General features: G+C 50.4%; 1 protein-coding gene across 5 annotated transcripts in view; it reads left to right on the top strand.

Annotated features, from left to right (window-relative positions):
• NF1 (neurofibromin 1) overlaps positions 1-14,313 on the top strand; it is a 93,987-nt gene that overhangs the window by 34,846 nt on the left and 44,828 nt on the right. For 3 of the 5 annotated variants that reach the window (XM_068154925.1, XM_068154930.1, XM_068154926.1), the window contains 8 exons: positions 394-497; positions 1,297-1,432; positions 5,936-5,998; positions 7,765-7,923; positions 9,081-9,178; positions 9,291-9,437; positions 10,389-10,535; positions 11,117-11,227. In XM_068154925.1, coding sequence (XP_068011026.1) covers positions 394-497; positions 1,297-1,432; positions 5,936-5,998; positions 7,765-7,923; positions 9,081-9,178; positions 9,291-9,437; positions 10,389-10,535; positions 11,117-11,227 — 965 coding nt within the window. The remainder of the gene's footprint in view (positions 1-393; positions 498-1,296; positions 1,433-5,935; positions 5,999-7,764; positions 7,924-9,080; positions 9,179-9,290; positions 9,438-10,388; positions 10,536-11,116; positions 11,228-14,313) is intronic. The other 2 variants (XM_068154927.1, XM_068154929.1) reach the window with 1 other exon arrangement.

Genomic DNA, 14,313 nt, shown 5'->3' on the forward strand with positions numbered 1-14,313 from the left:
TACTAGCTGAGTAGTGAGTGATTTCTGGGGCCAGCCTGAAGGCTCTCCTGATGGGTTTTTTGTGAGGGGCAATTTGAAGTCTGAAGTTTGTGCTCCCATTTGGCTTTGGAAAGCTGTGTACAAACAGAGCTGAAGTGTTGAGTCACTGTGCTCCCAGGAAGAATCCCAGCTGGTTATTGTGTTCAAGTGACCTACAGCTTGCTCTGAGCTGGGGAGGAATTCCAGTGCTTGCAGAAATGGATCACAACTGTGCTTCAGGAGTGACTGTAGTGTAAGAACAGCAGTTGTACAGGAATCTGGCTTGTGCCAAAGCAAACCAAGTGTGCTCTTAGAAGATTTGGGAGGGTTGCTGTGAATTGCTGTGACCACAGATCCTGCTTACTTTCTCCACAGGTATATGGTGCTACCTATTTGCAGAAGCTCTTGGAGCCTTTATTAAGGACTGTGATCACATCCTCTGAATGGCAGCACGTCAGCTTTGAGGTGGATCCAACAAGGTTTGAGATCCAAGGGGGGGACCAAATGTATTTGTGGAGGTGATTGCCAGTCGCTGGAGCTGTAGCAGGATTCCTTTCTCCTCTGGGCAAATCTTTTTCTCAGTCTTTACCAGACAGGGAGAGCTGTGCAGTGCTGTCCAGCACAGCAAGATGAGTTTTGCTGCATGTCCTCTAAACCCTGAAAGAGTAAGGAAGATAGAGAGCTCTTGCAGGACCTCTTCTGCTGCATACTTTTATGTAGGCCACTAATGTGGGGCTTTCCAGTAGTGGCAGAAAGCATCTGACTTAGGTTATCAAGAGAGTCACAGGAGCAGGATGGAATGTGTGCATGCTGAGTGGAATTTTCTTTGCTTTCATTTCCCTTATGCCACTTCAAGACTTGGATTTGGTAGCTTTTGCTCTGTGGCTTTCAACTGTCTCTAAGGAGAGCTGCTTGTGTTTGTCTTTTAACTAGCTTGCCTAAAGGTTGACCTTCATGGTAGCAGCTTAACTCTCACACACATGTCTGTCTCTACCTCAAATTCCTTTCAAAGAAACCACCATCAACCTGACAATGCAGCCATCAGCTGGAATTGTGTGCATGGCTTTGTATGGAGTGGTGTGAGAGAGCCCCACTTCCAGCTCTCTCTCTCTGTTACTGACCTTTAAAGCGATGTGGTTAAAAGCTTGATGAAAACTTCTGTCTCAAAGCTCATAAACCTTTCTGTTGCCCCTGGGAGATCAGGTTACTCCCAAACATACAAACACAGTGAGTATCATTTCTGTGATTGCTGGTCATACATTTGTGGGTCTGTTTCAGGCTGGAGCCTACTGAAAGCCTTGAGGAGAACCAGAGGAGTCTCTTGCAAATGACAGAAAAGTTTTTTCATGCAATCATTAATTCTTCTCTGGAGTTCCCACCGCAGCTGCGCAGTGTGTGCCATTGTTTATACCAGGTATGCCTGCAGTGGTTGCCTGCCCCTCGCCTCTGGGGTTGGTTTCTGTGCTGTAGCAGTTTGGAGCTTGGTCCAGCAGTGGGTGCAAAGGGGCATTTGTTCAGGGCTACTCTCAGATGTTTGTTAGGTGACAGGAATCTGAGCGCAGGGAGCAGTGGTGGTGGAGGCTGCACCTGGCGGGCGGGAGGTGCCTGACTGGTGGCTTGGAAGGAGCTGAACTGCAGCTGAGAAGTTGAGCTTAATAAAGGAGCAATAATCTCTGTTTCAGCTTCTCTGTGGGAGGCTGAGGATTAACTGAGAGGTAGTGGTCATGGCTGCTTTTATCAGTTAACAGCTGTAGGGAAGGCAGCAAAGGGGAGGAGGAAAATGCACTGCTGGGCTGAGAGAAAGCAAAGCTGGTTTGGGTGTGGAAGCAGTGCGTCTGTGCACTTGTGCAGGAGCACTTAGATCAGAAATGAAGTTAATTATCTCAAAGGCTCATGGATCATGGCTTTGATAAACCTTAACTTTGTGACTCTCACCTGTGCAGTCACTGACTCTAGGCAGTTGCTCTGCATAGCAATAGAGGCAGTTTCCTCAAGAGCATTTCTCTCTGAAGTGTGTTCCTACCAAATTGTCTCTGAAATGAATGATTCAGGTCACTGCTCCTGGAGGATCATTTAGCTGTCCATTACAGGTGGGCATGATCTTCTACTTTCTGCCTTTGGTAGAAAAGCAGCTTGAAAAGGGTGTAAGAAACCCAACCTGTCTGGTCTGCAGGGGGGCCACAGTGGTTACAAGTCTTAAATTTGAGCAACTGTGGTTTGAAGCTGAGCCTAATGGAAGGAAGCAGACGTGTCAGATGCTGATGGCTGTGGTGTTTGTGCTGAGGCGGTTATAAAGAAGACCATCTGCAGGTGAGGCCCAGACACTGCCTCAGTCAGGATTTATTCTGGTCAGTGTCATGTCTCATAGTCACATCCTGAACACAGGAGCCTGTAGGTTGCTGTGGACCAGTGTGAGGATCACTACAAACTTGTACTGGGAAGGAGGTCCACTGGCATGTGACTGGGTACCCAACATCAGCTTGTAACTGGGGTGCTGCAGATGCTCTGTGCTTTTGAGGATGATAGGTTCTTGTGTTTGAGAAGTAGAATGGCAGCAGGAGTATATTTTGTTCTCTGAAGTAAACCACCTTCCATCTGCTCTGGGCAGCACATCCTGGTGGAGGCACTGCTGCCTCTGAGAGGCTGGAGTGTGTTACTGTATGCAGAGGGCTGCTCTACAGGCAGGGTACTGAGAAATTCAGCAGATGAGCAGAAGAGACCAGGAAGAGACAGAGAAATGTTTTGATAGAGTTCTTCTAATGAGGCAAATTACAGAGACTGACTTCTGTTTGTGGCTAAAACTTTAGTGCTGGCACACAAACCTTGGACAGTTACCAAGCTGGGACCACCCTCTTCCTGCTTGTTTCTGGTACCATTTATAACTGATGCTTAAAGAGAAGAAGCCTTCCTGAGTGGTGCACTGTCCTCTGTAGAGTAAGTTCTGCTGTAGTAGTACCCTCCTGGCTGCCTCCTGTCCACATACCTCCATTTCCCAGCCCCCAGCCCTACTCCTCTGCTCCTTCCCTTCGCTGCTGCTCTCTGTAGCAGCTCAGCAGCAGGTCGCTGAGCCCAGTGTGCTTGTAGGTCTCTTTCCTGCTCTTTGTGTGTTGGATGGATTGAGCTACTGCTGAGAATTGCAGTGGGGGATGTCCCTGCTGCCTCGGGGCTCATAGGAAATGCAAGCTCCTGTGGTGGTGGAGTGTCACAGAAGAGATGCATGGCAGAGCTGTGGTCTCAGTGATGTGCTCTGGAAGAGCTACCTTTGGCCTTTCAACCCTCGAGTCTGTGTCTCAGGTCTAAAGCAAAGCAAGGAGAGTACACTTTGTGAGCTGTGCAAACTCCTGATGAGTAACAACCCCCCCAGATGGCAGCAGTAGTCTGGGCAGGGCTTTTCCTGTGGGGGTTGTACTAATGCAACTGCTGCTGCTGTCAGGACTTGGAAGTGGGACGTGGTGAGCTGTGTAAGGGCTGCTCTGGAGCTTGGGGTCGTTCCTGTGAGCTCTTGGGCTCCCAGCTAGGCCTGCAAATGCTGGCCCTTTGTTCTGTGTAAAGGGCTTCTGCAGTCAGCAGCTCCTCTTTCTGACAGTGCTTGTACTCAAGCTGGCAGGGGTGGGTTTGGTTTTATTGTTTGGATTTGGTTTGGGGGTTTTATATTGGGAAATGATGGGGGCAAGCTGGTTGCCTTCAAGTTGAGATGGCCACAGTCTCCCAGATGGTGTCTGGCAGTGTATTTGGGGGTTACTGAGAATGTCCCAGGCAGCCTTGGTTGCTGCTTCTGGGATCTGACTTTTCCTTGTCCCACATCTCCCCCTAGCACTGCTTTTGCATCCTGCTTCAGGCATGGCTCAGAGTCACTTCCATCCCAGTGAGAATTATTCCTGTGGCAATCCAATTGGAATTCCTACCTGAAATGGCATTACTGACATTTGCTCACCAGTGCCCATTGCCAGAGGTTCTTCTGTGGAAAGCTACCGACCCTGGTGGCTTTAGTCTTGCCCTTGCTGGGTTTTTGATCCTTTGTTCCTTCCTGAAAGGGATTCACAACCGGTAGTAACCGACACAGCTTCCAGCATTCACTGCTTGCTTTCTGGGAGCACCACTACTTGGGGATGTGACTTAGTGCTGGGCTTGGAGTAAGGTTAATGGTTGGACTTGATCTTGAAGGTCTCTTCCAAGCTAAATGATCCTATGAAATGTTTGCTCACCACAAGCAGTGTAACAATTCCTCTTCTGCTTTCAAATTCAAGAGCCCCTAGCCCTGGCCTGGCAGGAGTAGCAGGGAAAGGTGCTCTGGGGAGGAGATGTTTATAAGGTAACTTCATTGGTTTTTTTATAGGGAGAAGGTCTTCCCTCCCAGGCAATAAGTAAATGAGACTGAATGTTGTGGTCTCTCTTCATGCTTAGAGTTTTAAAGTACATGTGTGTGCCAAACATGCTGCTCAGGTGTGTTGGGTAAGTGAGAGGTAGCTGGTGGAATCCATGGAGCAGCAGCATGGGCAGTGGTGAGTTTAGCTGGGGACTGGGGCTCTGCTGGTTGATGTCTGGCACCAGAGCAGAGCCCTGAGCAGTGTTTTGTTCTGGAATCATCCCAGCAGCTGCTCCCTGTGACAGCTCAGCCCTGCACATGCTCAGCTGCTGTCCTTTCAGGAGGGTCACTGCTCGGGGGCAAGCCTGCTCAGAGCAGCTCCTAGAGGGAGTCTGTGCTGGCTGGTTCACAAACCCCACACAACCCACTGGTTTTGCTGAACAAAGAGGGGTGGACATTCCACTTGCTTTAAGTGCAGTGACCTGCTGGATGGGGCATGTGTTGGGACTGCCTGAGAGCTCTGTAGCAATCAGAGAGTCAGGAATGGGGCAGAGGCAGCATTGCTTAGATCCTGCAGAAGTTTGACCTAGCAGCAGAATAGCTTTTGGTGGCTGGGATCTGGGGCTCTTTGGATTTTCACTCTGTCACATTCTGCAGCTCTGGAAATGCTCTTCCAGTTTGTGAGATACCCTAGGGGGTGTTTGAACCCTTGGTGCATGCTTGCTGTCAAACTGCTAAGCCCTGCAAGCTTCTGCTGGGACAGCTCCAGGTGTTGCTGGCTGCAGGGCTTCTCAGTGATGCTTTTTCACTGCCACAGCTGAGCTGGGGGGTGTAGGGTTGAGCTCCACAAGCAAGCATTCCTCTGCACAGGGGAGCAGTGCCCAGGGCTGATCTGCTCTGGCTGTGCTCAGATCCTGCTGGGAAATAGGGCAGAATCTGATGCTCCTCGGTGGGTCCCTTTGCACCCAAGTGAAAAGCAGAAAGAAGCACAATCAGCGCAGGTGTTTGGATCTGGAAATCTCTAAGACACTGACCCAGAGCCACTGGCTTTGTTCTTCCTTTTCCCAGAGAGTGTTTCATGGCAGTGATCAGCTGTCAAAGTAGCAATCTCCACGCTGGTTCAGACCTAACCAAATTGAAGGACACACAGAGAAAGACTGGGGAGATCTCAAACTCTAAATTTCTGTTCCAAGCAATGTGGAATTCCAAGGGATCAGCCTCGACTGTCTTTGCTCTTGCACTTGTTTGGGGATGGTGAAAGACATCTGAAAGCTGGCTCTACCACTGGATGCCCAACATTGTGTGCCACGAGCACATGGACGTGGTTTGACCCTTTCAATCTAGCCAGAAATAGTAGAAATGATTGCAAAGCAACATTTGCCTGTCCTGTACTTAGTGCTTTGTCACCAAGATGCAAATCCAAGTCCCGGAATAAAGCCTCCATCATCAGTCCTCAGTTGATATATTTCATTTTCTGTTGGTTCTGTTTGTTACATTTTTGCTGTGTAATTTTATGTGCAGGTCAACACTGGGTTTGGTTTTTGGTTTTCTCTTTTTGTTGCTGTATGTGGTTGGTGCTGTGACTTGTTTGTGCTCATCTCTGTCCTGTAGGCAACTTGCCACTCTCTCCTGAATAAAGCTACCGTAAAAGAGAAAAAGGAAAACAAAAAAGCAGTAAGTTTGGAGACCTTTTTCTTAGCCATTTCTTTCAAAGCACAACAGAAACCTTTTGCTGTTTGTTCCAAACATCCTTCACTTCAGTCTGTTTGACCTCACTTGTCAAATCATTCTACTAATTCTGGCACAAAAGAGCTTTCATTTCGATTAACCCTGGAATTAAGTTATATCTAAAATATTCTCTGTGTGCCTACTGGAGTAAACAAAAGACATTTGTAACGTTGCTGCTTGGTGTTTAATACTCTGATCCTTCTGCCCTTGCCACCATCTTCCAAGTGAAAAAAGAATGCAGCAGGAAAGTGTTTTCTTTGGGGGGAAGAGCCCTCGGCTGTTCAGCCGGTTCACGCTCTGGCAGGTGACTTCAGCTTGCATCCTGGGAGAGGAGCAGTTGGTAGAGATGGGTTGCTGAAAAGAAAGAAGCTTCTGGGGCTTGTGTCTGATCTGTTTCCTTTCATTTGCCTTGTGCCTAAGCAATCCAATGTAGCACTTCATGTCCTGAGGAAAGCAGATTGCCCAGCTTCAGCACCTGGCTGTTAGAGAGTGCAGATGTGCAGACTGTGAGTGTGTGGAGTGCCCAATCTGTGTGCATTTGACAAGGCAATCTTGTCAGTGTTGGCATCCCAGGCTGCTGCTGAACCAAAGGGGTTCTGCCTTAGATCATCTCTGTACTAATGGCTTTGTCTGTTGGAGGAAGCATGAGCTGAGATTGCACTGGTTACACTTTGAAGCACTTTAGTAAACTGGAGTTTGGGGTTTACCTCTCTTAACTGAAATATGAAGCTTGCTGATTCCATGCTGTGAAAGGTAGAGCTTGACTTGTTTTGACTAACTTCTTACTCAGGAGAAAGCACACACAGAGGTATTGAATCCTTCTAGAACCACTTGTTGCATACTGAAGAACTTCATTTTTGTCAGGGAGCTTTAACTTTTGCAAGTCAAATGAGAGATACCTGGAAGAGAGCCTCTCCTCTGAGCAACATGGGCTTGATTTCCTAAAAAGAAAGCTTCCTTTTTTCCTGCACTCTTTTCAGAGAAAGACCTTTTTTATTACTTTTTTCCCCCTAGATAGCAAAGAGCAATATTCTAAACCTGCAGCTCTAGCAGACTGCTGCTGAGTGCTTTTGGGCAGCCTCTGTATGGGCAGGGAGGTCCACTGGCCTCTCAGCTCGGGCTCCTTCTGTCTTCCCTTGCTGGGATGAGGTGGTTCTGAAGAGAATTGCTACAAATCTCCTCCCTCTGAATTTAAAATGAGCCCTGGCTCTTACCAGCACGAGTCTCATTGCTGGAGAGACTCTTGTGATCAGTAGTGGAACTGGAAATGCACAGCTAAAGCCCCACTAGTGGAGAAGGAGTTCTCTGTGTTGGATGGGAGCAGCCTGTGCCCATGGGTGTGGACGCAGCGTTGGGCTGCTTGGCTGCCACTGGCAGGGTCCTGGAGTTAAGTGGGCAGCACCTCTGAAATACACCTGCTTATCCTTGTCCAAGAGCTGTTGGAGCAGTTTCCCCCTAGCCAGGGCTGTCCAAAAGCTGCAGCAAGGGCAGGCAGTGTCTGGCGGCCCCTGCGCCGCGTGCCTGCTTCCCCTCGCCCCTGGCTGCCCTCCGATGCCAGAGCTGTGGAGGCAAGAGCGCCCTACTCACAATGTGTTGAGCTTGATTGGTGTGGAAAGAATGCTTGGAGTTGGATTACCATGCAGGGCTTTGCTCAGCCTGCCTTCCCCTGCCTTTCCTGCCAACCTGCTGTTTGTCACTCTGCCCCCCCGCAGGTGGTCAGTCAGCGGTTCCCTCAGAACAGCATCGGCGCCGTGGGGAGCGCCATGTTCCTGCGCTTCATCAACCCCGCCATCGTCTCCCCCTACGAGGCAGGCATTCTGGACAAAAAGCCTCCACCAAGGATTGAAAGGGGATTGAAACTGATGTCAAAGGTGAAGCACCAAGTCCTTGCTTGGCTGTTTTGTGTCCTGCCTGTTCTGGCTCTGCTCTTTGCCTGCTGTCAGGAGGCGCAGGTAAAGCTGCAGCCTTCTGCTGCGCCCGTCCTGGGTGCTTCAGGTGCAGGCTCCATGCTGAGTTTGTGCATCATGGCACTGATGCTGACAGCAGTGTGGGGAAAAGCCACCTTGCCACAGGGGTGTGCCAGGTAACACAGCGCCTGCAGGCTCCTCGCTGTATCTGCCAGCCTCATGTGAAAACAAGGAGAGTGATGTGCCTTTGAGCACTCTGGCAGCAGTGGCAGCCAGGTATGGAGTTCATGCTAGCACTAAAGAAGTGAATGTTAAACTCTTTTCCCCCTATTTTCAGTCTCCTTTGGTATTATTTCCTCTTAAAACTGACCCCAGTATCAAGGTGTGGCCAGCAGTGAGCTATGGCAGTGCAGCCAGGGCATGCTAACAGAGGGGCCACAGCCACCCCTCAATCCCAGCCCATCTTCCCTCCCCCTTTTTCCAGTGTGGGTTTGGCATCAGACCTGGAGCTTTCATGCTGTGATGACCAGGGAGAGGATTGCCTGACCTTCTCCCCAGCCCCAAAGCTGTCCCCTGTGAGGCAGCTGTGGTCAGAGCTGCACTGATGATGGCTGTTGAGCAAACATGCAGCAGCAGCAGCATGGTTTAACACCCCAGACTTGGTGGGGTTAGAGAATGGTTGGACTTGATCTTAAAGCTATTTTCCAACCAAAGCACTTCTGTGACTCTCAAACTGAAAATGGATTTCATGCTGTCAGACAGATTCTGGGACCTGTGCATGTTGCCCACTCTAAACCTTGAGAAACTGGAGCTTTCCTCAGCCAGACATGGCCTGTGGCTTTCCCATGGCTCTGGAGTTTCCAGGAGAAGTAGTTCATGTTTCATATGTGATGGCTTTGAGAAGTGATTTTGTGTTCCTGCTCTCAACCTGGATGAAGCCCCTAGATAAGAGGATGTGGCACAGTGCTTCCTGAGGGCAGACACTGCAGATGGGTTGGGTGGCTGCCTTTTATTTTCCTTGTCTTGAGGTTTCACTGGGAGTTAAAATGAGTATTTCTGGCAGGCCATGGCCGTTAATGCATGAAGCCTTTATGTGTCTTTACCATCTCTCCTCTGCTTAGATCCTCCAGAGCATTGCCAACCACGTGCTGTTCACCAAGGAGGAGCACATGAGGCCTTTCAACGACTTTGTGAAAAGCAATTTCGATGCGGCACGAAGGTAGGTGCCCAGGGGCTGTGTCCAGTGTCAGGAGCAAGCAGAGAGCCCTCACAGCCCTGTGCTGGCAGGCTTCCATGAGCCCTGTGTGCTCACCAGGGGCTCTGCACCGCAGGTTTTTCCTGGACATCGCCTCTGACTGCCCAGCCAGCGACACTGTCAACCACAGCCTGTCCTTCATCAGCGACGGCAACGTGCTGGCCCTGCACCGCCTGCTCTGGAACAACCAGGAGAAGATTGGCCAGTACCTGTCCAGCAACAGGTGAGCCTCCAGAGGTGCTCTGGGGTTGGAAACCACCTCCAAGATCCTCAAGTCCAGCCTGCCCCCCCAGCACCTCCAGCACCTCTAGGCCATGTCCTTGACGTGCCACATCCCATATCTTTTGAACCCCTCCAGGGATGGGGACTCCACCACCTCCCTGGGCAGCCTGTGCCAGTGCCTGACCACTCTTGCAGGAAAGAAATTCTTCCTACTATCCAAGTTAAATGAGGAAGGAATGGGAAATGACCATTTGGAAATAGTTCAGATAGTTTTGCTACTACAGAACCACAGAAACACTCAGGTTGGAAAAGACCTTTGGGATCACCAAGGCCAGCTGAGAACCCTACTCTGCAAGGGTCACCCCTACACCATATCCCCAAGCACCACATCCAGGCTTGGTGACTCAACCTCCTCCCTGGGCAGCACATTCCAGTCTCTGACCACTCTTTCCATGGTTGTTGTTCTCACTAATGTCCAGTCTAAACCTACCCAATCACAGCCTGAGGGTGCTCCCTCTTGCTCTATCACTTATTACTGTGAGAAGAGACCAGCACCAATCTCTCCTTCTATTCTCCTTCTATTCTCCTTCTATTCTCCTTCTATTCTCCTTCTATTCTCCTTCTATTCTCCTTCTATTCTCCTTCTATTCTCCTTCTATTCTCCTTCTATTCTCCTTCTATTCTCCTTCTATTTCCTGTGCTGGAAAATCACTGGGAAACTTTTCTTGACAACAAATTATCAGGGAGATGCCAACCCCTTGGCTGCCCTCTTCACTGCCAACCTGCTGTGCAGGGTGGGGTTGGCCTACCTTCCTAACCCTTGTTTTGTGTGGAATAAACACTTGTATTTCTTTGTGGAACTCTGCAGCCTGCCCAGGGTAAGGAGGAGCAGAGGGCAAAGCCCAGGGGTTGCTGTCCAAAGAAGGCCTTACAAGCACTGTGTTGTTCCTAGGGACCACAAGGCTGTTGGAAGAAGGCCTTTTGACAAGATGGCCACTCTGCTTGCCTACCTGGGCCCTCCTGAGCACAAACCTGTGGCAGATACCCATTGGTCCAGTTTAAACCTCACCAGTTCCAAGTTTGAAGAATTTATGACCAGGTAATGAGGTGCCTGGGGAGGGGGCCCCCCCCTTGGGGGTTTGTAGCCTGCAGGCAGTGTAAGGACTCAACCAGGCTCTGCTGTGAAGGGTTTGTTTAACCAGCTGGGTTTAGCACATACCTTGCAAGGTTCTGGGTAGATTATAATTCACAGAATGATTTGCTTTGGAGGGAACCTTAGAGATCACCCAGTTCCAAGCCCCTGCCATGGGGCACTAGTCCAGGTTGCTCAAGGCCTCATCCAGCCTGGTGCTGAAGACCTCCAGGCAGGAGGCAGCCACAGCCTCCCTGGGCAACCTGTTCCAGTGTCTCCCCACCCTCACTGTCAAGAATTTCTCCCTAATCCCCAGTCTAAATCCCACCTCCTCAAGCTTCAGTCCATTCCCTCTCATCTATCACTACAAGCCCTTGTCAAAAGTCCCTAAACTGCTGTCTGGAGGCAGCAGTGACCTGATCCAAGGTTCAGGGTTGGGTGACTTCAATACCTGTGTTTAGAGATGCTAATAAGGAGGGTTGGAGATCTTGATTTTTCTCTTTGGAAAGGCAGTTGTGAAGAGCTGATGTCAATGTGCTGCTTTTCAGGCATCAGGTCCATGAAAAAGAGGAGTTCAAAGCCCTGAAAACATTAAACATTTTCTACCAAGCTGGGACCTCCAAAGCTGGCAATCCTGTCTTCTACTACATTGCACGGCGGTAAGGAGCCTCCCCCTTCCCTCTCTGACACCCAGGGGGCTGGAGGGCAGGGCCACCAGCTCTGACAGATGGCTCTTTTGTCCACTCCTGGTGCCAGTAGTTTTTGATAGAGCTGTGTCCTAAACCAAAAGGGTCAGAGTTGTTCCCCCAGCAGGACCTGAGCATCAAGGGGGGACAGAGCTAAACCTGTATCACCTGAATGGTTTGTGATCCTCTTCATTAACTCTGCTCTGTCTGGGGCAGGCTGCAGCCACAGCACCTAACCATTGCCCCTCTGGCAGTGGTGGCAGCAGCTTCATTCCCTCAAGTATAGAATTAATACTGTTTCTGCCAGGCCATAGCAGTTAGTGCATGAGGCCTTTTTGTGTCTTTAATTAATAGCATTAAGAGGAAGCTACACCAGGGGAGAAATGATCCCTCTGTCCCATTTTTATGGGCTGATACAAGCATTTGGAAGTTCACACAGTCAAGAGCAATCCTAGCATGGCTCAGGTTAAAAGGGACCTCAGAGATCATCTCCTCCAACCTCCCCCACCATGGGCAGGGACACCTCTCAACTGGACTTGGCTGCTCAAGGCCTCACCCATCCTGGCCTTGAACACCCCCAGGCAGGAGGCAGCCACAGCTTCCCTGGGCAGCCTGTGCCAGAGTCTCACCACCCTCACACTGAAGAATTCTTCCTCAGCTCCAGCCTAACCCTGCTCTCCCTCAGCTTGAAACCATTCCCCCTTGTGCTGTCTCCAGACACCCTCAGGAAAAGTCCCTCTGCAGCCTTCCTGTAGGACCCCTTCAGGCATTGGAAGGCAGCTCTGAGGTCCCCCTGGAGTCTTCTCTGCTGCAGGCTGACCCCCCCCAGCCCCCTCAGCCTGTGCTCACTGCAGAGGATGATAATTCTTTCCTTTCTCCATTCTGGACTGAGTGACAGCAGAGCCATGCTTTTGGGAATGGTGTCACTGAGGTGGTGGAAAGAGCAGATGTTGATGTGGGAGCTTTGCCCAAGGTTGTTCACCAGGAAGGCAAAATCTGGGCAGTTTTAAAACTTGCCTGGCAGGCAGCAGGGGGATGCTGGGTTTGGCACTGGAGGCCTTTGTGGTGCTGCTGCTGAGGTCTGTGAGGCTCTGCCCAGCACTGATGGCAGCAATGAGAGCCCTGGGGGCAGTGTGGGACTCCAAGGTGGCAGATCTTGTCGGGGTGTTCATGGTTGGATTGTTGCTGATGCCTCTTCTGCCAGTGGGGCTCTTGGGTTTGCTTCTGCTGCTGTTGGCAGTGTGGTTTTTGCTGGTGGCAGCTGAGTTCATGCTGGTGCAGCTGCCTGTGGCACCAGTGCTGGTTGAGTCCATGTGGTTGTTTTGTCTCTTCCTGGTGCTCCTGTGGCTGATGTGTGATGCCAGTGGGCTGGCTGCTGCAGTGGGTGCTTGCCTGGGGTACCCTTGCTGCTGCTGTGCTGGTCTGTGGCATGGTTTGGAGTGGTTGTGGGTCCTGGGGAGCTCTTGCTTGAGCTGCTTGTTGGGGTGAGGCTGTGCAGAGAGCTGATGGTGGTGCCAGCACTGCTGTCCATGTCCTTGCTGGGAGTGCTGCTGCTTGTGTTGCCAGTGTCAGTGATGGTGGCAGAAAGGGTTACCATGGTCTGCAGAGCAGTCATCAGTGGTGAACCTTCTGCAGGCCCTTTGAGTTCATGTAACAAGGTGCAAACCAGCAGAGGAAGCTGCTGCTTCTTCAGTCTGAACTCAAGCATTTAAACAGTCCCTGCATGCTTGCAAGCAAGGCATTCTTCAACCTTACCCATTCCTGGGGCACCTCACACCCAGCAGCCACATCAGGGGCTCTCAATGAGTGAGCATTTGAGGTCCTGTGCTGTGCTCAGAGCCCTTCTGCAGTAGCTGTGCTGCTGCCCCCAGAAAAGGCTGATTGTCAAACTCCAGGAATAAAAATGGATGTTTGGAAACTCCTTTTTTTCCTCCCAGTTGTTGTTTGTTCACTGCTGTCATGGAGCAGGCTTGGCAGTTTGTCAGACTGCTGCAGATGAGAGGCATCAGCTGGAGGAATTTCCTCTGCCTGCTCCCACCTGCACTTCCCTTCCTCCCCTCAGCTCCATCAAAGTTGTCTCAGAAACTGTTCTGAGACTCCTGCAAGTGCAAAGTAGCTCCCTTTAGGGTGAAGCAAGACCAGTGGAAGGTGCACTTTGAGGACTGCATCAGCTATGTAAGACATCCTGCTCCCCCCTCCCCGTTTTTCTTGAGCTCTGTTGAATCCTGAAGTCCTGTGCTGAAGTGCTGTGGTATGCTGGTGTGGTTAATCTTCATAGGAGTGAGCCTGCTTAAATGCAAGATCTTCTCACTTGCACCCTCTCTGGATGTTCTCACCTCTCTGACTAACAAGGATGTGGCTGAGTGGTGCTGCTGTGGGCTGTTGGTCTTGTGGCCCTGAGCCAGGTGTTGTGTTTGGAGGTGTGAGGTGTGGGAAGGCTCTTTAGGTTGGAGCTGCCATGCTGTGTGAGGGCTTGTGGCAGGCTGGGCTTGGGTTTTTTACCTTTTGGTTTAGGGTTTGTTTGGGGGTTTTGTAGTTTGAGATCTTGTTGCTAGGGCATTGTTGAGTCATGGTGCTGATCTCCCTGGATCAGTTCATATCCTTCTTGGGCTGGGAAATTTCATTCCTTCTGTCATTTTTCTTCACACTTTGTTTCCTGGGCAACAGCCTGACTTCTGAAGCCAGTGCTCCTCTGGTTTTAATCCTTACCCTGTTACTGAAATGATCAATAAATCAATAAATCCCAATCCTAAAGTAGTGCCATTAAGATGTAAAGCCCATCCCCAACTAATGAAAAGGAATAGAAGCCTCTGAGTTACTGCTCCAGCCTGCTGCCCTCCTGCTGCAGCTGCAGCCTTTCAGAAGCAAGCCTGTTGCTGGCAGGAGGTCTGCTGGGAATGCTTGGGATATTTTGAATATTGATCTGAAATGCTAAATGGTTATTTTGGGGGGGAAATCCTGATTCCTCTGAGGCTAGCTGGGTTGCTTTTGCTGGTGGGCTGAGTGACCAGCAGGGTTCAGTCAGCACGGAGCAGCACGCTCCTGTTCCCATCCCTGCC

This window comes from Melanerpes formicivorus, unplaced genomic scaffold (genome assembly GCF_026170545.1).
Source record: "Melanerpes formicivorus ecotype bairdi unplaced genomic scaffold, bMelFor1.0.p_v2 SCAF_29, whole genome shotgun sequence".
NCBI lineage: Eukaryota > Metazoa > Chordata > Aves > Piciformes > Picidae > Melanerpes > Melanerpes formicivorus.